This window comes from Ambystoma mexicanum, chromosome 6q (assembly GCF_040938575.1).
Source record: "Ambystoma mexicanum isolate Mex_15411 chromosome 6q, UKY_AmexF1_1, whole genome shotgun sequence".
Classification (NCBI taxonomy): domain Eukaryota; kingdom Metazoa; phylum Chordata; class Amphibia; order Caudata; family Ambystomatidae; genus Ambystoma; species Ambystoma mexicanum.
Genome location: NC_090937.1, coordinates 1,045,262,744 through 1,045,289,954, shown reverse-complemented (window position 1 = coordinate 1,045,289,954; position 27,211 = coordinate 1,045,262,744). Strand labels below are relative to the sequence as shown.

Genomic DNA, 27,211 nt, shown 5'->3' with positions numbered 1-27,211 from the left:
TTACGCAGCCAAGGCACAAGTACGTTTCTTGTTTCTTCTATTAAAGTGGCGAGATTCATAGGTCCCTTAAGTGTTCAGTTCTCTGGTAGAGGAACACTGGAGGATTCGGAAAAATATCTTTGGTCCGATCTTCATTAGTTAGTATATTCCAATGTTTGGAGATACATCTCTTTACATGGTGACTTTGGGTTGAATACTTGGATACAAACACCAATGGTGGAGATTCTCGCTTGGTCTTGCTTTGCAGCAGTATTTCACGTGTGTTGGACAATGTTCTTGTTGATAATGTTGTCAGATCTTGTTTGGGATATCCCCTTTCCCTCAGTTTGTCGCATGTTTTTTTGACTTCTGCTTCACTTTCTGCAGGGTTAATCACAAGCCTCTTGATTCATTTGACCGTATGGTAGATTTCTAAGTGTTTTGGGGATGGAAACTGAGTCCATGGAGTAAGTTATTCCTGTCTGTTTCCTTTGTAACACAGTCGTTGATATTTTGCATTCTTGCACTCTCATTTGTACAACAAGAAAATAAATGCACACCTGGTGTAGCTATATCTGCTGTAAATTTGATCCTTTGTCTTAAATTACATCAATACAATAGACCATTTTCCAATGTTTCCCTGCCAGACTTGTTGATATAGCGTATCTAGGTCTTTATGTATTTCTTCCAGACGGGATGTTTCAGGATGTGTGTGCTCTCAAATATGTGCATATAATAATGTATATATGTGGTGCCATGGTAGCCCCATGGTGGTCCGTGATGTTTGAAGGTGAGTTTATTGTTGTATTTAAAATAGGAGTTTAGTGAGATGAAATTCAATAATTTCATTATAAGCTCTTTGGATGCTCCAATTGAATCCTCTTGTAATAACAGCCATTTCCCTGCCTCCTGTCCTTGATCGTGCAGGATACTTGAATATAAACTGCTTACATCAATGGTGAATAAAATTGCATATTCGGTCAAGTTGATCTTGGCCAATGTCAGTAAGAAATGGGTATGCCTTTGATGTAAGTGGGTGTTTTCTGTGTAATGGGTTGGAGAAAGAAATCAATGTATGCGCCTAACAGTTGTAAAATACTGCCAGTGCCTGTGATGATGGGCCATCCTGGTGAATTTTGCATACTCTTATGGATTTTCTGAAGCAAATAAAAATGTGGTACCTGTGGATGTTGAGTGGATAGGAATGCCTTTGTTTTGTGTGAAATCCATTCCATTTCTAAAGCAGTTAACAATATGTTGTCCAGATCAATGATGATCTTTGTGGTAGGGTCGTGTTCTAAAGCTGCATATATTGTTTGGTCATTCAATTGTCGATCACTTTTATCCATATAATCTCTGGTGTTGAAAATTACTAATGCCCCACCCTTGTCTGCTGGGCATATGGTGATAGACTCATCCAAATATAATGTCCGGATCTGTGAGAGTTCCCCTCTATTGAGGTTGATGTATTTGGATTTACTAAAGTGTATTTTCTTAAGGTCTGCCAATACCATTTTATGAAAGATGTTGATGCAACTTATTGGAGGAATTAATGTACTTTTTGGTTTGAATTCTATGCATTTGTTCTCACTCTCAGCTGGTTGGTCTTGTGGTGGAAATTCTGCAAAAAACACTTTGTTTATGAATGAATTTGTCCAGCTTGACCTTGGTGTAAAATATGCTGTACAATAAGTGGGTACAAACTTAAGTCCTTTCTGTAGCGTTCTCACTTTCTGTTCTGTTAATGTCCTGTTGGACTGGTTCACTACTAGGTTGTCTGCATCTGAAACCGCGTGAGCATCCCTTGGTTTGTTCTCTCAATATTGTCTACTTTGTTTTCCTCTTTGTCCCCGTTTATGGGCCACTGTTATTTATGATTCTCATATGACTCATGTTTGATTTCCTATGCATCTGGTTTTAGTTTATTTTATTCAATGTATTTTATTTGTCCTTTTTTACGTTGTAATTCTTCCATGATAAGTAATTTTTGATGATTTGGAATGATTTTCTATAATTCTTTTGGATACTATTTTAGGATTTCTGATGTTTCATTACATTGCGTTGTTTGTGCTTTTGTGTAATCACTATGGCATCATCCTTCTGTACTAATTCCTTTTGGTAATGGCTGACCACCACTCTGTCACATTTGACATGGAATTCTACTTGACTTACCTTTTGGTGATTACTGGTCAATTTATTTATTTATTTATTTATTTATTTATTTATTTATTCAGGATTTATAAAACGCGAATTATCGCCGAAGTCATCAAGGCACTTAATTGTGTTTTGATATAATTTCGTCTTGAATGGATGGTTGACATTGTGTTGATCAGAATATTGAGCTTTGCCCTGATGGAGTACTATGTAGAGTACGAAATGCATTGACATACTAAGCATCTGCATGAAGAAGTGATGGAATAAATGTAATCACAAGCAAAAGTCGCTATTGAGAATTGAATTCTTTCATTCTTTATTGCCACTGAATATGAACCAACGTACTTAACGTTTTTGTAAAAAACACCGAGTGGTTTTCAGAGAGTGCAGCGCTCACTGATGGCTAGACAGCCTTGGTCCTTTTTTCTCAGTTCTATTCCAGTGCCCAGCACAGAGGTAGTCAACAGAGGGTGTTCATCCCACTCACATAATTCAAAGAAAGAAAAAAGCTACTCCACGACCAAATTGAAGACATTAGCTGTACCCACTCACCATCTACATAATATTAAGAAATTACCAGTTTTGGTCTGCACTATGAATAAGAGAATTCCTCCTTTTGTTATTGACAATCAGATACTTGAAAGAGTTATCTTAATTTTTTATATGGGGGCAAAGATTTCATTTGACCATTCCTAAAAAGCCCAAGTGAAATGTGAGACATTGTTGGTGTCTCAAGTGAATACAGGGATGTTGCGTTTATCATAAACATTTGTTGGAGATCTGGTTCATCACACTTATCCTGTTAGGCAGGCAGGTGTTTGGGGTCCCATACATTTCACTATGGTTTATATTGCTGAGTGCAAAATCCTAAGATTGCTTTTGGTAGATACTAGCTTCACAACAAATGTGCCGCATTATCTAGAGACTCATATTAAGCCGCTTATCATCCTTATGTTAGTGCCATCTTTACTGCAGATTTCAATTTGGTCTATCAATGGTGCAGTCCTGGCTCAGTGGATTTTCGGAAATCTGCTAACCCGTATTAATTGGAAAATAAATCAGTGGCACATTGTTGTATGCACGTTTTTGTATTATTTGGGTCTTCTAGACCTTTTAAACACTACATCACATGTCTCCCAGTTAGCCAAGCCACAAGTGAATGATATAGCCTTAGCTATATATCATCATGATAATGTAATCAATGTCCCTATGAGCTAATGAACTTACATGAATAGGAACACAGACACTTGTATTACAAGGGTGCACAACAATTGTCTAGCAAACATAACCTGTCTTAGTTTTTATATAAATTCCCACTGGCTTTGTACCAGGAGAGAAATCGGTAGGCAACCAAAATGTCGGGCGTAATGATACATTCATTGAATGCAATATGCACCTTTTCTGTTTCTGACCCTATTATGATCGCCCTCATAAGTGACAATGGGCCTCATTACACGGAAGGCGGTAACCATGGCGCTATTAGCGCCATGGTTGCCGCCGGTAATTTACAGATTCCGGCATGGTGGATGGCGGAATTACCGCCCCATTCCAAAGTTGGTGGGGCGTTAATTCCCCATTCACCATTGGCCCTTCCCCATTCCCATTTGAGCTCCCATATGGCTCAAATGGGAATGGGGAAGGCGGTAATTACGGTACCGCAAATTGCAGTACCGTAATTACCTCCAAGGTCCCTTTACGGGTCCCGTCCTTAACAGCTGGTAAAACAGCCGTTAAGGTAGGGACCCGCGAAGGGACCTCGTAGTAATGCGGTAAGGGATTACTGGCACTGGTACCCTTACCGGTACCGGTAATCCCTTACCGCCATCCGTGTAATGAGGCCCAATGTCTTACTATATTGAAATCTTTACATTTTACACACTGTCGTATAACCTACTTTTACATCATGTTGGCCCTCAATCCTGTGGTTTGTTGGGCCATTGAAAACTTCCTCCCTGGTATAATGAGAATAAAATGAAGGCGTGAGGACACCTAGTTTAGTCGGCCAGAGTATTTTTGTAATTTTGAAGATTTCAGATTGCATATGGTGATTTCGCTTCTTCAAATATGTATATTGTATACATGATTGGTTTCTTTATTGATGGTTCTAAAGTCTTTTAAAGTCTGTTATCTATTCTATTTGTGTAACATATGACTGTTTATTGGTTTATGTGTTTTCATTTTGTCTTCATGTGATATGAACATCTATTGTATTAAACCAATATAGCATTTACTTTTGCTTCTCTGATATGAATCTGTCAGTACGGTAACTGTTGGAAATTATGTACGTTCAAGTGACTCATGGGCATTGCATCTCCACATCCTTTGTAGAGTCACTAAAATGATAAACGAAGAACCTGTTTTGGAGTTTGCCTTTTCTAACGTGTGTTTTTTCTCCAACAGGAGCCACCCAAACGTGGCATTAATGGTTACTACACGTGTGTGATGTCTGTTACAAGCAAACACTTTCGAGAGCTATTCAAGAGTTTACGAAGCAGGGATATGTTACGCTGACACTTCACTCTCTGCTTATGCCTACCTTGGCCAGTGAGACGGTTGCCAAGTTACCCAATAGGTCACGATCCACTTAAAAATGGCTTTACTCGATCTATGTCTTTGTTATGTTTGCCACTATTTTGAGCCATTTCGTTCTTTGGAATCCATCCTGCACGGTACCAGTTATAGTTATTGGCACTTACAATATGCAATATATGTTCACTTATAATGTCTTATGCAGGGGAGTTGCTAGGTCTGGAAAATACCCGGGGCTAAGCTGATGTTGGTACTGTTGGGACTGGGGGCTAGCTAATCTTTTGGCTGTAGCTCCTGAGATTCTATCCGGGACTACAACCAAAAGATCAGGGGCTATAGCCTCCTTAGCCCCCCCCTAGCAACGCCCCTGGTCTTATGTATTTATATTTTGAAAAGAAATGAACCTTGCACAGAAAATCAGAAAGTGGATTTCTGCAGGAAATGTGGCCCAGATGATACGAATGGATATTATTGAAGGAATTGGTATTCACCCTGGAAAACTCTACAGTGCTAAAGTGAATTCAGTGGGGTGGAATTGCGGTGAAACATATATGTATTATAACGAGACGGAAAATACATGAAGAAGAAAGATGAAGCAGACCAACCAGCATTTTATATTGAAGATTTGCGTTTGAATGTGAGCTGTTTTTTGTATTCTGCGCTGCATCTTGCCACTTATTTGCACTGGTCCTCAAGTTATAAACCTATGTGGTTAATGTTGGATTGAAAAATCATTGTGGTGGACTTGCGTCTCTGTCCACCTCTTGTATTTGTTCAAAGTCTAGGTTAATGAAATGGATTGTTTCTGGATGCAGTCTTAGTTTTTCGGCGGCACCACCAAGATACACTATTTGCAATGCTGGATTGCGTTTTACATAGACCCATCCAATGATGGATTGTATTATCCACATGCGCAGTCGATGTCGGCATTACCTGAAACGCCTCCTCGCTGTTCAGCCACATTCCATTATGTTGTGTCTGCTGACTAGAGACCTGTCTTTCCAGCTAAATTGAAAAGCAGCGGACACCATTTAATCCACAATGATGTAGACACCGTTTGTGTACTGTGGTAACCACTGTCTGACATGTACCCTGAGCTTCATCCTTGAAGGTAACTTGAGGCCACATATCTTGTTGTTCAGTAATTCCCTATCTCAGGTACTGTACCATGCCTGTTATTCATTATCTCAAGCCCCGTAGCGGTCTACAATGCCATTTGAAAGTGCTTTGCGTGGGTCCTGTGTCTGTTGTTATACACCCTAAATGTTACTTGGCACTTGAACAGAATATTAAACTACTGTGTACCCCTTTTCCCTGAGATGGTCAGGTTGGTCCTCCGGTGACGAGCCAAACTAGCACATTTGCCGTAACTTTCAACGCAGGCACATGTCCCACACCAAACTACTTCAAGAGTACACTTGAAAACCTCATAGTGATTTAGAAAATGTAATACATTTTATTTGGCTCTCTCCTTGAAGCCACCTGATATGATATGATATGGCATTTGTAAATGCATTAAATGCATTATCAACAATAACCACATTTTACTCTTCGATTTAGTAAAAGTTTTAGTATATAGATATAATTTAAATCTAAATGCACTTTAATGTTAGTGGGTTCGTTATTAGTGGCTGTCACATCTTTAAAAAATGAACAAGGATGTATTTAAAAAAGTTTAATAAAAATACTTTGATGCCAACAAATATTCTACTTCCCACCTCCTTTTTGTTACAAGCGACATTTGAAGAAATACAAATGATCAAAGAGCAAACCCAAACATTAGTAGGAGTCACACATGAGTGAACAGAGGAATGAGTGCATAGGTAAAACCTTCCATGAAAACAAAAACATTTTTTTTCCATACAAGCTATACAGAAGCACGTTTTCAGTCACAGAACAAATGTGAAGGAGATGTTTGCAGTGCTGGTGTAACCATAAATCTTAACATTTTCATATAAATTATATATACTGAAACCTACTGAAGAATAAAGTTCAGTGAATGTTTTTCTAAAAAAGATTATGTAATTGCATATTTTCTGTTCTGTTTCTGTCTTGTTATGTATATTATTGACTTATTTATGACAAGAAATATTGCTGCTAGGACATTTTAAGTAGTAGCAACTACAAAAGTAGTTTAGTGCATTTAAACTCTCAGCTACAAAAAGAAGACGGTGAAAAGGATTCACATAGAAAGTGTTTTGTTCTTAGGTTGAATGACTATTAAATTGAAACCTACAAAAACTTTAATAAAATTAATATTACTATTTGCCTGTTTATTCTATTGTTTTGTCACTATCGCTAACATTCTATTTGTCATAGTCATAGATTAACATAAAGTAAAGTCTTAGGGACCACCTCCTAGCTCTATATGTCAACACAGTAAATGTCTGTCAGCCTTTCAGTGTAATATCCATCGCATCCTAGGCATATGTACTAATTGCATTGCGTTCCCAGAGGAGTGATTCAGCACCTCCCTTTCTTTTGTGACAATACAGCAATGATGAACCTGCTGATTCAGAAAAGGCGACATGTACGGATGAGCAATCGTTAATCATAGAAGTTGATTTAAGATTATACGCCACAGGTCCAAGATAGTTAGACTTGTGGCCGGAGGCGCAGCCTACATGTGTCAGAGATTTAAACTGCATGCTACAAAAAGGATTTTTTACAATATTTTGCCAAAGCACGGTAGATGCTTGCCATTGATTGACATTTGTTGAGGTTGCATTATATTCAGTGAAATCATTATTATTTTTTTCTATTTGCCCTTTTCAGAAAATTGAAATTGCCTAAACAATGATAACGCCGTTGCTCCTTGCCACTCTAGGATGTGGAGGAAAGTGGTAGATGTCCAGGTTGCACATTCTCTAGAACGTGCATACCAGTAAAGAATCAGTTCAAGTGATAAAGGGTGGCCTTCCCATTGACTGCTCTACTGCACGTATGAGGGCAAGGGATCAATGTAGGAAAGCAGCAGTTCACTGTTCACAAGACCGCCCTGGCACAGCACCAGTGATAAAGTGCCTAACCTTTTTTTCATGCATGGTTTCAGTCAGAAGTGCAGGTTCCTTAACCTTCATCACAAACACGGTGAGTAGCGTCTGAATAGAGGCCTTTTGTCCCAGGCAGAAGCCAATAGTGTCCCTCCCACATCCAAGAGCTGCATTAGGCTACATGCTGCACAGTTTTCATGTGTGCATTGCGTATTGTGTTTACAAATACTTGGGTAGTACCTCAGACATACTCATGACTTATGTCTGGAAAGATGAGAATTAGTCAGGTGTAAGCCAGTTACTATTGGTAACTTCTTTGTGAATGAAATCATGTCTGTCCAGGAGTAACTACATCCAACTTCTTTATGTATCAGCCCTTTTAATGCTTACCCGGGATGTCGATGCTTACCTGTGGGAATTTGGAGATGCATGTGCAGCCTACGGGCAGTGAAGCGGTTAAAGATGCAAGCACAGTTTAGTCTTCTGTGCTACCGCAGCGCCTGCCTTACAGTGAATCTTCCCGCCCTGAGTTCCTCTCCATCACCATAGGCTGCAGTTGGCTACTCTGGAGCGATCACAAAGAATCCCATTTTCGGATATAAGCTAGACCAGTTTTTGGTCGGAATGTTCAACTGATAATTGGATTTTAAAAAGTCGATTTAGATGTAAATTACCCTACGCGGTATAATAAGTGTAAGTCATGGTAACTGACTCTGTAAAGTGCACGTTTCCTGGCCCTGAAGCATGAGTAGACAGATATGGGAGGCTTGCGATGATCTTTTGGTGGTCCAGCCTGTGCAACTTGCACCGGAGCAAATTACACCAGGACAAAACTAAAAATTGTGCTCACAAATTATCATTTTTTCCCCACTGCAAAATATTTTTCCATGACATGTTTCGACTTTCTTCACATATTCCACTATTTTCTAAGGCAAGATTTTAACTTGACCAATTCTCATAAAACATTTATACCTGGAACATCAAGGTGTAAGTATTGACAAGAGTTACTAAATTGCACGTTTGTGGGTGTGCACTTCTATGCAAGAAACACGGCCACGCATTTCAGATTATTGACTGCATTGACTACAACAGTTATGTTTGTTCAATTTGTACTGCCTCCTTGTGCAATTTGCACCTGGTTGTGTGATGGGCGTCTAGTCCTACAGTCAAAGAAAAGCCTTGAATCGTTTTTTGAACCCGTCATAAGCCCTCTTGTCAATCAAAAGTTACTTGCACAAGTTGCACCCTTTTCTAGACGTAAGACACTCTTACTCCTGGAAAAGGTTTAGTGACTTGACTCCTTTTCGTTTTGTATATTCTATGATCTCTGTGGAGGAGATTCCAATTTTCTCTATCACTTCAATGATCTTCCAGATGTAGTATGCAATGTTTTGCATGCAGGTTTTACAATGCTGGATTTACACCAAACCAAATCACCAACAACGTCTGCTTACTTTGATTATCAAGCCAAGTTTGCTAAACAGAAAACATATTCTTAATCAGAATGACTTAATTCGTTAATGAAGCTGACCTGATTAATCACTGGATCCTGTTTTGTTTTGCACCCATTAAACGTTTCCATACCATTAGGACTTGCCCAAGAGGTCATTGCTCATTTAGAAAACTATTGCAGAAAATGTAATGTGTTCCGTATGCATTGCCTCAATGAGGATACAGCAGCTCACACGAGCCCTGGACACAGGAGCTAAACAGGCACTTCTTTATTCTTTCACTACTCCCTTCTTACTGCCTCTTCCTATTCTGACTCCTTCTCTTCCTTCGTGCAGATAGCCAAACACGGTTCCTACTACACACCAGAACATAGAGGAACATTCCAATGAAATGCTATTACGACATTGCAGAAAACTATTTTCTTTGGAAAAGGATTGTGTTTTTCATGCACATCCGATGATATAATTAGCAGCAAGTATTGGGAGTGCTACCATAAATCGTTGATTGCATGGTGGATGGGTGTGGCTTGCAGCTCACAGCCGAGGAATACCCAAGAAACAGCATCCAGTCAAAGTTTTAAAAAAGAAGTTTCGAATGTCAAAAGTTCTGACTCAAAAGTGCTGGAAAAAAATGTTTTTAATGTATTCTTTTTATATATTAAAGGGTTTATTTTAATTTCGTATTGGAAAATAAGTGTTTTTAAAAAACGTGGGTTTGGGCACCCCCCCATTAAAAAAGAAAATAAATATTGAAACTTTTTTTCCCGCCACTTTTGTATCAGAACTTTTGGCATTCGAAACTTTGATTGTCGAAACTATCACTAGGAGCCCCAAGAAATCACTAGGAGTCCCCAGAAGCTAAAGCCTCATCATTACCAAGTGAGCGTTGGGAAAAATTAGTCAACTGGGTCTTCCTGCAGCAGATTCCCCCCACTCCCCACAGTATCAATTAGCCGATGTATATCATTTACTTGATCTGCCCCTCCCCCCAAACACTTGCAGTGGATCTGCACCAGTCTATTGTCAAGGGTTGATCTCTGAGGCCTGCACTTTGTTTAGCCTGCCCAGCCTTAACGGGCCTATTTTGCACAAACTCTTTGAAGCGCTCCACCTGTGTATAAGCGCTGTATAAATAAACAATTACAATTACAAACACCCAAGACATTACTGGTGTTAGCTGGGAACAGGCAATAGGGTGTATCACATAAAGGGTGATAGACATTAGTAAGTAAATGATGTAACTTAGTAGGAAGGAGCACATTCAGAAAGCTAAAAGTATGGAGTGTGCGCCTGGGAAAGAAAGCTGCCTCCCCCCTATCTTAGTCATTTATGCTGTTCATATAGGACGTCATGGTGCCTTACACTTGTCCTGCAGTCACACCTGTTCCCGAAACCACACATTTGCTTCAACCATCACACAACTCCGCCTCCCAGCACAGCATTTTAAAGATGTCTGCATTTTCCACGCAGCAAACAGCGAGCTGGAATGGTGTACAGCCAACCCGAATAGGAAGCAGGAAACATTGAGAGCCGTCAGAACTGGCTCTTAACCCTTACTGCTCACTCTCCGTCTCCCACTTTAATTGAAAGATAACAATAGAACACTTGCATCCTTTCCTTAGTGTAGAGGCCAGTAGCCAAAGAGAGAAAAGGAGCCAAAAGCCTTTGTGCATTGGAAACCCACCAAATAACTAACACATGTGCAGCCACGAAATATGCGGACAAGTGAACATGTTAGCGATTCTCGTCTGAAAGAAAGTAACAAAACAAACAGGCAATATGGCGGACGAATGCAGCTGCAGAGCCCAAGTAAATCGGGAGTCACAAGGAGAAGAAACACAACTTCAGTCCTAGCTTTCCATCATCCAGAGCTATTTACACTACCAGCTCGTACCCCTAGAAGAGCGTTGAGAGAACCATAGAGTCACACGAGCCAGACAAAAGTATGTAAGCTGGTCTGGAAAACCGGGGTTGAACAGACAATGTGGGAGGTGCAGATGAAAAAAACGATGGTAACTTAGACTTCCTCGTCTATTTTTGAGACGAGTGATGACATTGTTCAAAAACGTTTTCTAAAAGAGCAGTAAGGTGGAAGATTGAAATCCCTTGGCTCATCTAAGGTTCATAAGAGAGTAGACCAGAGCAATCTTGTAACAAGTGGTCATTTTTTTTAAAATCGATGACAATTTTTAGGACGGGCACCACTGTTAATAGTTTGAAATGAATGATGTGCTCTAAACGGTATTTGGTGTGTACCAAAAACCTGAATTGCAATGTTTCAGGGAATATATATGTACACAAAAACTGATGGAACCACGCCAGTGTTGGGAACACCTTTGTAGTGCTCTCTACTTCAATTCAATGCAATAACTTAATTTTCTTAATAATATCGTTATTGGTGTTGTCCTTTCACAATTGTTTGAGTGGCAGAACATGTGGGCAATGCAGTTGCAGACCAAAATGTTCATCATCAGGACTGATTCTGTCAACAGTCAGAACAATAGCGTTGTTGAACACACCTTTTAGTCTGACATCCCAAGTGCCTTCTAAGTCTGGGTTCCCATAATATGCTGTTCTTATGAAAACTGGGTCTTCTTGCTAGGCATTGGAACAGAGAAAACTGTTTTGAGAAATGTGAAAAACCTGAAGGTGTCTCCCTACTAGTCCCCGGGGATCTGTCATCCAGGTGGCAAGGACACGGACATCGCTTTTGGATCCATTTCCTGGGGGTGGACCAGTGAGGGAGGATCACCTGGATGGGGGGGTCCTCGGGGAGTGGAAGTGGGACACTGATGAGTGAAAAGTGGTATCCCCTTTCTTATAACACCTTTTCCTCATCCTACCCCATAGGATACTCTAACACTTTGCTCCCCATATCCCTTTTTTGGACAAAAACACTTTGCACACCAAGAAAGACGATGGACAAACACCAGAGCCATCTACCTGAAATGTCCACCACAAGGGTCAGGCAAAGTCAGGCAATTGGCCAGAGTCACAGACACCTGACGGCCCTTTCCCACAGGGATAAAAGGTGGAGCACGAGAGCACAATACGAGTAAGGCAGGCCACACAACGAGAGAGCTAACTTAGCACGGTAGTACAAGAGGAGGAGAAAGACGGTGTGAACCGAAAGGGTAACAAGGAGAGAAGCGACCTTGCCCTTTCCCAGCCAGGCCCGTGAAACCTCCATAGAAGGAATTGTAAGACTGCAAACAAAAGCCTGCATGTGTTGCAGGTGTCAACGGTACACAAGGGCCTCCTCTGCTGATAAGCAAGCCGAGGGGTGATGCATGCCACTGTGGTACCGGCCTTGACTCCAGAGACAAGAAAAGCCAACCGTTTCATCACAGCCAGTGAGTCGAGGCGACAGCCAATAAGAAACCAAACTGCGTTGAATAAAATTTGCAAATGGCTGATTACAGAAAGTACAAAGAACTGTTGATACACAAGGGGAAAGCCAGCTATAGAAGAGTCAGAGAAACTCTGGGCGATTACACTGTTGTTGAAACTACCGTTACCAGAAGGCCTTGGCAGAAAGGTGAGAAGTGGATCAACGTGGTTATACAGGGGTCTAGTAAAATTCTCTGTATAGTCGAAAGCTTTTGACCGACACATGATTGTAAAGTTAAGGGAAGCGAATCCTGCATCGTAAAGTTGACAAGAGTGTACCCGGCGGAGGGATGTCCACAGTGAACTGTTTATAAAGACATTAAGATTTGTGAATGTCACAGATGAAATTGTGTTAAAAGCCGTAGTGAACCGAATGGAGGGAAGCGAACATTCGAGAAGGGTCTGAGCCCGAAAGCGGGGGATCTAGGGATGAAAAGGCATCACCCAACATGAAAGCAGAAAGGAACTTTTGTTTATCATTTTGTTGAGGTCCTCGGAGGCAAGAGACTTTTTGTAGAAAAGAGACTTAACCACCGAAGGTCCTGATAAACTAAGAGCAGAATTGTTAGCTCGTGCTGGGGAAGCTCGAGTGTGTGCTGTGCTCAGGAGAGTCCCACCTTGTCCATGCTCCAATTGTGGGGGAAGGGAGACCCGACTACCACATCCTGAGTTATTATTTGTAAACACATCTTCTTTCCTGTGAATCCTATGCCACACACTTTGTTTGTATTTAGTGTAAAGATTGGCAATAGGTTTTTCTTAGTATGGGCCCTTTTATTTGACAAGACGCCACTAAGATTGCCTTATTATTATTTGATGGTCGTAGCCTGCTCCCATCTTAGATTTAGGCTTAGATTAGGCGATTTTACAACATGCATATATAGTTTAATGAACACCCTTGAACTGTGATCACTTGTGTCTGTCTTTACTGTTTCCACCATAAGTTCCTTACAGAAATCAGCCAGTCATAAGAAGTTAAATATCAAAGGAACTCCGCTTATAGTGAGAGAAGTTACCTCCTAGTGGTCTTCGGTCCTCTGATCAATTCCAAAGTTGACTATTGTAATTCATTGTATATAGGCATCCTCGACTAGAAGACTGAATAAATGTAAAAGGTTTAGAATGCTGCAATAAATAATACATACTTTATTGTGGTACAATCCAAAAATTGGATTTTACACAACTCATATCACATATAGGATATCTCAAATATGAACAACATATAACTTCAAATGTCGAGCATAAAAATCTCACATAACAACAGTATAAGAAGAGTATAAGAACAGGAGCACACTAGATACATTTCATATATATATACATATAATTTACCATATAGGCAACCATATAGGCACAGGCTAAACAAACAACAATATGATGATGTCATTTCAATCGTTCATTCAACCATTGGCCTTTGGATTTCACAGTCCCATGGAGCGGCAGTATATTAAGATACCATAAGGGATCATTTTATTTCTGGGACAAAGAGATTGTTATCACTGGAATAAGTAAGTAAGGGCTTTATTTGAGTCCATACCCTAAAAAGGGCTAGCTGTAGACTTAGGGAAACTGGATTCAAGCATCCATACCAGAACACTTCGTCTTTTATCGTATCATAATTATGAACCCATTTTCCATACGCATTCATATATGTTGGGCCGAGTTTTGGGCACAAGGTTAGAACATGCCGCGCAGATACCAGCATTCCTGTCACCTGACATATTCTACAAGTCCTGGACTCACGAGGGATTTTCAACCTTGGCCCAATTATAGAAAGGACCGGGAGCTGATTCGTTCTTAATTGTAGCAAAAAACGCCTTAATTCAGGCGCCGGGGATAGCAGTAGGTAGATCTGGGGTCTTAAGTATCTGTGGGAAACATGAGAGACTGCCTCATGTCCTTTAAGCTTAATTAAGTGTTCTGTGTTCATACACCAGTCCCACTTATTAAGCTTATCTTGGAACGCTCTTTTCTGGTGAATGTAAGGCAAATGTTTTAACTTTTCGTATGGCCAGTCCATCTCCACAAACAGTAATTCATTCAGCTCTTTGTATGGACCACCTCTAGGATGTTTTTCTAGGTGGTAGCTTTGCCCTGCCAGCCTGAGCAATTTACAACGAGGGTTCGCTAAGGCTTTCAAATAGAAGGAACCTCGTGCCCGCAGTGCCATTCCTCTCAGCGAGATAAGGCCCAATTCCAATCTTAAATATTGAACTGAACAAGAGGGTCCCAGGCCCAAAACACTCCGCCAATAAAATCCCTCCAAGATGTTTAACCACGTCAGGTCCTGCATTGCCAAAGCCTCCAGGCCATATAGCACAGTAGGTACAAAGCACTGTAAATACAGTTTCATAATACCAGCCATACTGAAGCCTGCCGTGCCCTTAGCAAATCTACATGCCTGATACGTGAGCAGTTTAGCTCTCCTCTTTTTAGTTCTAATAATGGCCTCGTAATCTGATAGGGCTTTAAAATCCAGCCCCAAATATGGGTATTGCTCCACCACAGCAATTGTTCCTAAATTGGTAGCAATTTCCGTTCCGATCGTCTCGGCCCTCTTCTTGCGATCGCCATTATTTTTGTTTTTTCCAAGTTTACCACTAGACCCAATTGTGCTGAGTAAACCTGCATTTCATTGAGTAAGTTCTTAAGACCCGTTAGTGTGCGATCGAAGAGGATCAGATCGTCTGCATATAACATTCCCGTAATAGGTGTTTCATTCAGTTTAGGTTGGCAATTTGATTTTAATGCCATACGGTTCAGCAGGTCAGCTATATATAAATTATATAGCATAGGAGCAGTTACGCATCCCTGCTTAACTCCTGTGTTAATACAGATCTTTCCTGATACCTCCCCCCTGTCATTTAGACGGACCCTAGTTGAAGTATTAGTGTGCAGGGCTATCAGTATGTTTACAATCCAACTTGGGCACTCCATTTTCTTTAACTTGAGCCACAATATATCCCGGTCCACCAAGTCAAAGGCACTGGTAAAGTCTACAAAAAACATATAGATATAGATAGATAATGCTGCAATTCAACTCTCCCACTTGGATCCCATCACCAGCTTGTGTCAATCTCTTCACTGGCTACTGGTCGGATGCCAGATTAATTACAAAGTACTTTGCTTAATTTATAAATGTCTTCATGGATTGACTCCAATCTGACGTCAAAATAAATTAATCATTACAGACCAACTATACTGCCAGGCTCAAAGAATCAGACCCTCCATGTGGTCCCTTACTTCCATTATACACATAGGGCCTCATTACACGGATGGCGGTAAGGATTTACCGGTACCGGTAAAATACCGGTACCGGTAAATCCTTACCGCCTTACTACGAGGTCCCTTTGCGGGTTGGGGGATTTGCGGTACCGTAATTAGCGCCTTCCCCATTCCCATTGAGCCCTATGGGGCAAAAATGGGAATGGGGAAGGGCAATGGTGGAAGGGGGAATTACCGCCCCGCCAACCTTGGAATGGGGCGGTAATTCCCCTTTCCGCCAAGGCGGTGGCGGTATTTTACCGGCATGAACCATGGCGCTAATAGCGCCATGGTTCTCCGCCATCCGTGTAATGAGGCCCATAGAGTTGACCATAGATACTCCGTAGTCGCACCAGGACTCTGTAATTCCCTTCCACAAGTGCTTTGATCTGTATGTAATTTTACTCATTTTCATAAAGCCATTAAGTCCTGGCTTCCCTGCTAATTATCCTATTGCCAGTCTAGGTGGGTGATGACTATTCACTGATTGTTGATGCAGTTAACTGTCTTTGGCATGCTACGAGCTTAAAAATAATTAATTTAGAGGAGAAGAAAGTATAGCAGGTGGAAGCTTCAGAGGAGTGTTAAGAAAGCTGGAGAAGAGAACAAAAAGCAGAGGAGGAGAGCAAGTAAGAGGAGAGCGGAAAGACCTGGAGTGGGGAGTAGAAGGACGAGGTGATGGAAAGTTGAGAAACGAGTAGAGACAGCTGCAAAAAGGGAATGAAGGCAGAGGAGGAGAACAAGCGGGAGGAGAGTGGAAAGTCTTGAGTAGACTAAAGTGGAAAGACTCTGAGAGATTGAGAATTTGTTTAGGGGGTCGCACAGTGGAGAAATGCAAGAAGGGAAAAGATGGAATCAAGAGCACAAGAGGAATAAGAGAGAAGGTGAGAGAAGGAGTAAAGAAGCCCCCCACGAAAACCAGATTGGGAGTGAAAAAAGTAATGGATGAGGAAGAAGGAGAACCGGGCACAGTAGAGGTGGCCAGGGAGAATGAGATGCAAGGGACCTCGAGGAAGTTAGAAGTGTAGAGAGAAGTGAGAAAGGAAAAGCAATAAGAGGGGAAGCAATGAGGGCCTGGTTGTTGTGGGACATTGAGGAGGAAAATAGGCAAAAGAAAATGTAGGTAACATGATATTCAACAGGGTCCTGACCACCCGTTAATGGCAGCGACCATGGCAGAGTCAACGGGCAGTACCCCTATGCTTACTTACCCAGCAAGACTAGGCCCCTTATATGATATGGCATTTATAACGGGCCTATACACAAGTGTTTCTAGGTGCCAGAGCTTGGCAGGTGGAAAGGACCACACAGAACCTCAACATCTTGACAAGAGGGTAAATATATACCAAGCCAAGGAAGAAGAACCCCAAGGACTGAAAGACTTTTGTTTGACCACCAGGATATGGAGCCAAAAGGAAATGAGTGATAGATCGATGAACTATGATCCTAAAGCAAGCTGGAAATGTTCCCTTTGGATTTCTTTGAAAACACCTACACTCAGTTACCTAGTCCAATGCAAGTCCTGGATCTGTTTATATCATATTTGGTGAGTCCTATGTTGTCAATGATCCATCGGCTAATGTTACCTCTTATAGGGAGACCGTGCCACATTGTCTCACTGCACCTACTTTTTTTTGTTCACTCCAAAAGAGACCAGGAAGAGGTTCAGTCACCATTCTAAGTTACTCTGAAAACCTCCTGCCACTTTGGTCTAGCTCCTAATTTAAGGGTTGTTAGGCTGGCTACTTCATTGTCAGAGGGGTAGGACCTATTCTATTCATGAACCCCTGAAAGTGATCCTAGTGAAGAACTACCCGCTTCTTTGGTGAGTGACGGAAGACCATGTCCAGGGATGATAGTGTGCAAGTACCAGGATTAGCCAAATTCTAGCAGGTGAATCAGTAGGACCTGTCCACATTGGCCAGGTACAATCTTTTCAGAATTAAAAAATCTCTTACATTTTGGAACCCAGTTCCCATGGACGCATCTATTGCTGAAAAGCCATGAGATGACAACAAAGAGAGACCATTTCTATTCACCACACAGACAACCAAAAATGTCAAGCTAGTTCCTCAAATGAAGGAACCAGCGTACTCATTGAAGTTGCAGCTATCAAGACTTCTCTACCTGACCCAGTACATGTCATGTCCATGGCACTGGAAAACATCCTCACAGAGCTGGTGTCCAGTAAGCTCAAAGGGATTGACGAACCGAGGGATCTTTTAACCAAGTTTGAATAGATGGCAGTGACTGCTAATTGAGAGAAAAAGCATTGGGGCAAGTTCATTACACCATTTCTGAAGGGGGAATGCCAGGCCACCTACCAGGTCTTTTAATGCTGATTCGAAAACCAGGTGCAAAGACCCAAAAAAGGGCATTTTGAAAAGCTTGGGGCTGGATTTGAGTATCACAGTCCACACCCATGAGAGCTGTGGCTCCAACCAAATGAAGCTCGACTCCTTTACCAATTCCAAAATGGTCTGGATAAGTTGATCAGTGGTCTCTCATGGGCCTCATTACGACCCAGGTGGTAAGGGGTTAACGGCACCGTAAAAGGTGTCGGCGCCGTTAAACCCTTACCGCCTAATTACGAGGTCCCTTTGCGGGTCCCGACCTTAACGGCTGGTTTTACCAGCCGTTAAGGAAGGAACCTGCAAAGGGACTTTCGAGGTAAATACGGTACCGCAATTTGCGGTACCGTAATTACCACCTTCCCCATTCCCATTGAGCCCTATGGGGACAAAAATGGGAATGGGGAAGGGCCAATGGTGAATGGGGAATTACCGCCCCGCCAACCTTGGAATGGGGCGATAATTCCACCATTCACCTTGGCGGAGTTGGTAAAATACCGGCATCAACCATGGCGCTAATAGCGCCATGGTTAACACCAGGGTCGTAATGAGGCCCAGTTGCTAGTGCTGCAGGAACTTTGTATGTCAACACCCATAGTGCAAAGGGCACCAGCCAACCTTGGATCTGGTTGTTTAGACATCCACTGGCTATCACGAGTACCCTGAAAAATTAATGCATCAACTCAGAAAGAGACAATACCATTGATACTTCCACACAGAAATGGCAATTTTAACAAGGCCACAAAGGAGCTGAATTCTAGTCATCCATGACTCCAAACCAGAGAAAGGTTACTTGGAGACCCATCCCTGGACTAGCGGAGAAGGCTACTATCAAATTCTATGCCTATGGCAATTCAGGCCTCATATGCTCAGCATTATTTGTTGTATAAAATCCTCAAACAATCCCCTGTTTCTTTCAGATTTGGTTATGGCTGATTATATTAATGGTTGTACAATTTTAGAAGCCTATTGTGCCATTTGCTCAAAAATACTCGCTGTGGCTGCCACTATAGGTCTTCCTGATGGCTGTGCCTTAGATATGTGTGTTTCAGGTAACATGTAAAAAATTGTTGTTATGGTAGTTTCATTGTTTACGAGCCTGCAGGTTGACTTATAAACCAAAGTCAATGGTTCTTTGTTATAGAACACCAGAATAGCGTTCTCGCTACTTATTCTTTCAGACGCAGCTTGCTCTTTGGTGAACAAATAATAATGACTCCAAAAAGAATTAAGCTATACACAAAAGGATTCCTGGCCATATTTCATTAAGCAGTGAGTTAGGGCCAACAATAGATAGGTATGTTACTTTGTTAATATCGTACGGTAAGAATTCATTGCTGGTTCTAAACAATTTGTTTGCTTAGGTATTAAATTATAGTGAACGTTTGTATGGGTAAATTATGATAGAAATTTTGCAGTTTATGTTTGTTTGTTTCTTTATTTGTAATGCGTGCCAGACCCAGAGGTATCAGTGTGTGGAGACAAGGATATTTTACGCTTACAAAGTTACATAATAAGGCACAAGGAATTTACAGAATTACATATTACATGTTACATATTGAAGTATAGTTTAGAAGGCACAATTTTACCACTTATACGAATTAGAGGTCATCTATAACATATTTCTAGCAAGCATGAATGTTCTTCCTTTTTTGTTTAAGGCTTTTGAATAACCTTTCCAACTAATACTATTGAAATATTGAGGTACATGATCCTGAGCCTTTAATGATTGAGGGGCTTACTTTATGATCAAAATCATTCTTACAGGTTAATGAGACACATCTATATGACTAACTAAAAAATGTGTGATTAACTTTTAGGACTCTAACAATACAAATGATTATTACTTTGCACATTAATTTTATTGGCATCAAGTCAGGAAATTCACTCATTAAGGACATTGATTAGTCCAAAACATATTATGATATTATATGAGAATCGATGAGAATTAACCAGACAAGGTTATAATTGTATTCAAATTGGATGAGAATGTTTGAAAAAATTTTGAAAAAAATTTGAATATCATAATCATGAGCTATGCCTTACAATTTGTGTTACCCTGAATTATTTTGCAACCAATTTTTGCAAGAATTGTTAAAATATGAGTTTTTTTAATATAGTTTTGTAATTGAGATTAAATAATTTTATAAGAATAATTTATTTGTAAAAAAGTTCAGTGAAATTAAAGAACTAGTATAATGTTTTTAATGATGTAAATTAGTGAAAATAAAACTTTACACATCATCTAAAATAATACAAACAATAATAATAAAATCATACTAGAAAACCACATAACCATTACAATTTATAAAATTCAATATAATTAAGTAATTTCCTATTCTAAATTACAGAACAAAGAACCAACAGACGACTTGTTACACCCTTCGGATATACCCTGTATAGTGCATTACTAACAAATTGTACGCGCAGTAATCAACCAATTCCTTATGGACACATTTATACATATTTTTCCAGAGTGCAGTAAATGTAGAGCATTTTATGAGCAAACGATGTGCTGTCTCTAAAGTTTTTATACAACAACCACCACTACAGGTTCTTTCCCCAATGGACATACCAATATGCACCCTGTGATCATCAATATTGGGAGTAGATTAAATCTCAAACACATTAACGCTCTTCTTACATTGTTATTTGTAAATAACTTCATATATGGCAGAGGTGTCAAGTAGTGTGTTGCAGTTTCACATAGTTCTTATACTGTTGTGGGCGTGGCCTGGAGCTCATGCTGTAAGGCTGCGTTTACTGTGAGCTCTGGCATTCATCCTACGAAGATCCTGTAAACGGTGCTTATTAGCCTGTTTTATTGTGCCTTGCTAGCTGAGTCAACTGTCTGGCAACCTCTTTTGCCTGGATCGAGTAAACTCGGTATATTCGCGGCCACGGAGGGTCTGAAAGACCAACTTGGAGCTGGACGAGTGTGCCGAGAAATGCAGGCAAGATGGTGGCTCATGCACGAAGCACCACTCTGCTGAAGCTATGCTGAAGAGGACCCGCAGGCGGTCATGGAGATTAACAGTGCACTGTAGTGACTACAAAAACTGCCCCCGTTGTGCCCGGTGGTGTCCCGAGCACTGGCGGGGCTGAACTTTGAATGTTACCGACGCACAACTTGGTGCACTGCCTGGTGACTCCCCTGAGTGGGTACTGGAAACTGGACACTGCGGCAGAGCCTGGTGGACCTGACTGCCAGTGAGAGCAGCACAGAGACGCCGACTCAGAAGCTGGCGATCAGCAGTCACACAGGTACAGAAGCATTGCGGGAAAAGGGATCATGTTGCAAGACGTGCAACAAAGACATTGGGTAAAATCCCAGCCGCCATAACTAAGCAAGGGTGATTGACAGCAGCACCGCCTGCTCCGAAGATAGCCTTAAGTGCCGGGAGCCGGAATGCATTTGAACTGCTGAAACACTCGCGCCAGAGGATGCACACATTGTCAGCCTGACCTGCGCTTTCTGGACGACCGGCACCCTTCTGAAGCAAAGGGGAACCTGCTGAGGGAACGGATGGCCCAGTTGGCTGACGGAGCTCTAGCGCAGGGCTCATCTACTTGTTGTGAGGCCTGAAGTTGGGCAGCCTATGCGGGAATCTGCAATACAACTGGAGAGTGAAACGGCAGATAATGTGCCTTTGTGGAATGCACGCTGAAAGAAAGCAACTGCGGCGAAGAGCCTTCTCCCTCTACACTGTGCAGGGCAGGGACCCCTCATGCTAACACATAGGAAGGACCTCTGCAGTCATCCTTGCAGAACGTTGCTTACCATGTGATGATTGCAGACTATTAATAACAGCAACGCTGCTGCCTAGCTGATTAGTACAGTGAGTGGCAGTGCAGGCATCCTATGGATGGACATTTGGTTGGGTGTGAGACGCTGCCTATGATAAGCCCTTCAGTATTTGCTAAACTACTTAGTCAGCCTGTTGTACTGGTGAGCAGCGTCCCCGACGGGACCAGACGGCCTTCTGCTATCCTGTTAATGACCAGTGCTAGTGCTGCCCATACAAAAAGCTCACGTAGCGGCAGATCTTTTTTGGTTTAAGACCCCGCAGCATGGCCTACTAAGGGAACATAACACAAGTAAACGCAAAGGGACAGTGGTCAGTACTCAAGTGGTGGTAGTGCAGGGCTATAGGCGATGAACACCAGAACGTTGGGTAAATCATGGCGATAAGCAGTGTCATGATCTCTGCTTCCAAAAGGTCAGGACTTACCCAACTCCCTTGGAAGCAGACCCATAACCCATGTTCCGAGTGCCAACCAGTCCCAATTGGGACCTTTTGGACCCTGTCCTGGCGCCAGTGGCACCAGGCTCATAAATATGCCCAGTCCCAGCGCTGGAAGCGCCGGGCTCATAATGCTTGGGTGGACTTACCTGCAGCAGACCATGCTGCTTACTTAACCTGCCAGTTGAGCCTCTGATCCTCTTCTGTTTGGGACTACTTTTCCTGTTGGGTGGGGCAGGAGCCACTCCCTAGGCTCAGAACACTGGAACTCTTCTGGAAAGCAGGAACTCTTTTCTTACCTAGGCGAGGCTGTGGAAGGAGACACCTAAGCACTACAGGAGGCTATTTAAACCACACCCGATGGATGAATCTTGCTTTGCGTTATTCTGCATCCTCTGCAGCAGAACGCTCATCGTGTCTTCTGCATCTGATCCTGGGCCTAAGGGAAAAAGGCTTACCATCCTAAATCCAGTCTTCAGCAACACCTATAAAGACAATAAAGAACAGGTTAGCACTACGGTCTTCAGTGACAGCGCATCTCTTACCTGGTCCATCGGCTGTCACCAACGCCTCGCGCTGCATTCCGGCATCTGAAAGACAAAGGCTTACCTACTCTTCGCGTGCTCCGGAGGTCTTCCCACTGCATTCCGGCATCTGAAAGACAAAAGCTTACCAACTCTTCGCACGCTCCGGAGGCCTTCGGCGCTGCATCCCGCATCTGAAAGACAAAAGAAGGTGCGTTTAAAGACATTGGCCCTCATTACGACCCAGGCGGTAAGTTACCGCCTGGGCCGTGACTTTACCACCATGGCGTAAACTACATTTACGCCATGGTGGTTGGCGGACTTACCGCCCCATTCCGACCTTGGCGGGGCAGTAAGTACCCAACCCCCATTTACCCTTCCCCATTCCCATTTTTGCCCCATAGGGCATAATGGGAGTGGGGAAGGCGTTAATTACGCCACCGTAAATTACGGTGGCGTAATTAACTCCATGGTCCCTTAGCGCCATGGATTTTAACACCTGCTAAAAGCAGGTGTTAAGTCCGCCATGGCGCTAAGGGACCTCGTACTCAGGCGGTAAGGGTCGGCGCTGTTTACGGCGCCGTAAACCCCTTACCGCCTGAGTTGTAATGCGGGCCATTCGGTAACTTTATTACTCACGTGCCATTACTCCTTCCCACGCCGAACCCAGTGGGTATTCTGGCACCCTTCAGCAGCTCCGAACTTGTATCTGCAAGATAAAAGGACAGTTAGTGCGCATCGTGAAGCAGGCAACAAGCGCTTACTTACGTGCTTCCAGGCGCTTCTATTCCTCACACGGGTTCCATCCTCAACTCACTTCAGCCCGTCATCCGCCATCGCCGGAACCCTGCAAAACAAGAGACATCATTACAAAAGACTTTTAAAGACATTTGAAATACTCAGAACTTACCGTTCGTGCAGTAAACGACGGACAGCAGTCCTCTGAGGTCAAGAGGCCTGCACCCTTATCCAGTGAAGAAACTGGCTACGGCACCCTGCCCCGAGGCAGATGGAGAGCTCGGCGTTCACTTACCTAAGGTGAGAGCGTTAACCTTTGGGGTTCTACAGGAGAAGAGAAAGGGAAGAAGAGAGAGACACCCAATAACCCCAGTTCATTAATCCCATATTTTCTATCTGCAGACATCTTACTCTTCGAGTCAGACATACAGTGCACAGACGTCCAGCACAAAGAGCCAACCGTGTGTTACACATCACCTTTGAAGATACGGTATTCGCCCAGTCAAGACCGGCACCTCTGCCGGAATCAGGTGAGCGTTACAGGCAGTTATACTACTCCACGCTTGCACTGATCAACGGTCTCAATGGAAAGTGAGGCGGCAACAAGAAAGTGCCCACTGAGAGTATTACTGAAAGACATTGACGATAAGACAAGCAACAACTGCCCAGGCAGACATTATGCCCACTACAAAGAATAAACAGAAAGGTAGTATAATGGACTCCTTTGCAGGGCTCAGGAAGATGCAGGTATCAACCATGGCAGAGAGTGATTCAGGAATAACAGATAAAGAAGCCTGTTTGGACCCGCAGCAAGTTAAGGTGCTAGCAGCGATTGCGGCCCTGAGAACCTCGCTAGAACAGAAAATAGACAAGGTTAAAATAGAGGTACAATTGCTACACCATGATGTGTGAACTCTGGCAGAGCGAGTCTCGAACACAGAGGAACAGCTGAAAGAAACCACTGCCACAACTGCTGATCTAACAGGCTGAAAATGCTAGAAACCAAAAATCGCTTCCTCGAACAGAGGGATGAAGATGTGGAGGACCATTCCTGCAGAAATAACATCAGGGTTCTTGGAATACCAGAGGATACAGAAGTCAGAGACCTTACGACCTATATTGAAAACCTGTTCCTTCAGGAAGTTGGCCCGGGCAAACTGTCACAAGGATTTGCAGTAGAGAGACCACACCGATCTCTCCAAAAGAAGCCTCCACCTCGGTCACATCCCCGCCCGATTATAGCCAAAATGCTGAATCTTCGAGACAGAGAGGTACTGCTGCAGTTCTCTAGAGATGGTGGTGAGATTGAGCATGGTGGCTCAAAAATAGCCATCTACCCGGATTATACCCCCCTAGTACAGCAACAACAGAATCAATTCATCTTAGTCAAAGCCAGCATTTGGAAGAAGGGAATAAGGTACATGCTCATGTACCCTGCAAGGCTTAAGGTGATATCTGATGGCAATTCAAGGTTCTTCGAAAGCCCTGAGGCAGTAACAATGTGGTTAGAGCACAACAACCTGGACATATATGAAGATCCTACGCATCAGGGAACAAAGGACACAGCCATTTAGATGCAACCAGTGATGAATGACATTGCACCCTATTGCTACGGAATGCCCAGACATTGAGAACAGGACGACTACAGCTGCATCACAACTTGTGACAAGGTATGAAGGATGCCGTTGAAGTAGCAGCTGTTATGCGGGAGCTGGGGACCCAGCCCACTGAGCTCCAATGGAATCCCCCCGATCCATATGGACAGTTGGCAGACTACACCTGCTGAACGTCTAGGCTGGTGCCTGCTCTGGTAAGCGAGCACCTGAAAGCCTGAGCAGACTATACCTGTTGGGGACAGTTGGAACCCCATGTTGCGGGGTTGGTTATTGAAGTTTAGTTTGATTTACCCAACCAAAATGATTCTTGATGCTTTTTGTTCTCTACACCGCACAGAACATAAGAGTAAGCAAAAAGGTAGCTGTTTGAAACAGGTATTGCGCCGCTGTCAGTTTCACATTCATGTAGGCTCTGGAACACAGAGCATCAGTGCTTGCTGTTTGGAAAAAACGTGTATGGAAACATGACACAGATTAAAATTATCACATGGAATAGGAGGGGCCTTGCTACATACATACGTAGAAACAGGGTTAAGTCATACCTCCATCGCAAGAAGATTTTGATAGCCCTCCTACAGGAGACCCATCTGACAAGCAAGGAGCAGGAGGCCGTAGTAAAATACTGGGGTGGTGCAGTATATGGGGCGCCATACTCTTAGAACGCAAGAGGTATCCTCACATGGGTTGATGGCTCGCTACCATTTCAGTTACTAAATTGCAATAAAGACACTGAGGGCTGATACGTCATCCTTAAGGGGTAAATAGGTAACGTGGAGGTAGTTATAGTTCATTCCTATTTCCCAAACCATGCTATACCAGCACATATTCAAACACTGACCGCCCGTATAACCCCTTACAGAGATGCCTTCTTTATATGGGGTGGGGATTTTAATTGTGTGTGCGACACAACACAAGATAGGTCCATACCGCTTCAGTCTCGAACCGCCCCAATGGCAACGGCTCATAATACTGCACTGACCGAATTAGCCTTGAAGGATTTATGGCAGGAGATTCACCCGGACCTGCTGGAGTACTCCTACTACTCCTCTCCACATGACCTTCACACAGGGTTCTCCAGCATGGGGTCTGGCATGGATCCACATGCTCATGAATATTCCCTGTCGTCAGGCCGGGAATCCTCGGTAAAGAAAAAAAAATCAGTATCAGTTTTGATTCTGGTCTGTCTTTCTTAGTAGTAACCAATCACTGATCTCTGGGTCATACTGCCCCCAGCCAATGACTGCCCTCTTCCTAAGCCTCTCCCCTGGCAGCCATCCTCAGATTTTTACCGCACGCTCAAGTGTTGGGAGACCTCATGTTTAGCTCTCAAGCTTTTTGCACCATGGCCCATGCTGGATTCCGACATGATGGATGGCGGAATTACCGCCCCATCACAAGGTTGGCGGGGGCGGTAATTCCCCATTCACCATTTGCCCTTCCCCATTCCCATTTTGCCCCAAAGGGCATAATGGGAGTGGGGAAGGTGCTAATTACGGCACCGTAAATTACGAATGCCATAATTAGCTCCAAAGTCCCTTTGCGGGTTGGATTTTTAACGCGTGCTAAAAGCAGGCGTTAAACACCAACCCGCAAAGGGACACTTGTAATCAGGCGTTAAGGGTTTAACGGCGCTGACGCTTTTTACGGCGCCGTTAACCCCTGAACGCCTGACTTGTAATGAGGGCCCGTGTCTACATCCGATCAATGGGGACCCGTTTCGGATTTTTTACGCCCCTCAAGGGTGAAGTTTTCGTCAAGTTAATCTTCTTGGAGGAGTCCAGAAGTTTCTGCGGCCTACCCGGACATGGCCCAGGAGAAAGGAAGCTCGACTCCCGGAAACTGTTTCAGGGTTTGCCCTGGATGCCAGCTACAGAATGTGTTCAAGGAGGACGAACACTCGAAATGTCTCTACTGCCTTCATGAGGACAAAACACACGTGAAGAAGGACTGTGCGTTTTGCGGGAACATGTCGGAACGGACC

At 42.9% G+C, this 27,211-nt stretch overlaps 1 protein-coding gene across 5 annotated transcripts in view; it reads left to right on the top strand.

The window, feature by feature from the left end:
- Positions 1-6,926, top strand: part of MICU3 (mitochondrial calcium uptake family member 3) — a 526,504-nt gene extending 519,578 nt beyond the window's left edge. For all 5 annotated transcript variants that reach the window (XM_069631589.1, XM_069631591.1, XM_069631592.1 and 2 more), the window contains one exon: positions 4,534-6,926. In XM_069631589.1, coding sequence (XP_069487690.1) covers positions 4,534-4,644 — 111 coding nt within the window. In that variant the 3' untranslated portion in view covers positions 4,645-6,926. The remainder of the gene's footprint in view (positions 1-4,533) is intronic.
- Positions 6,927-27,211: the final 20,285 nt, after the last annotated feature.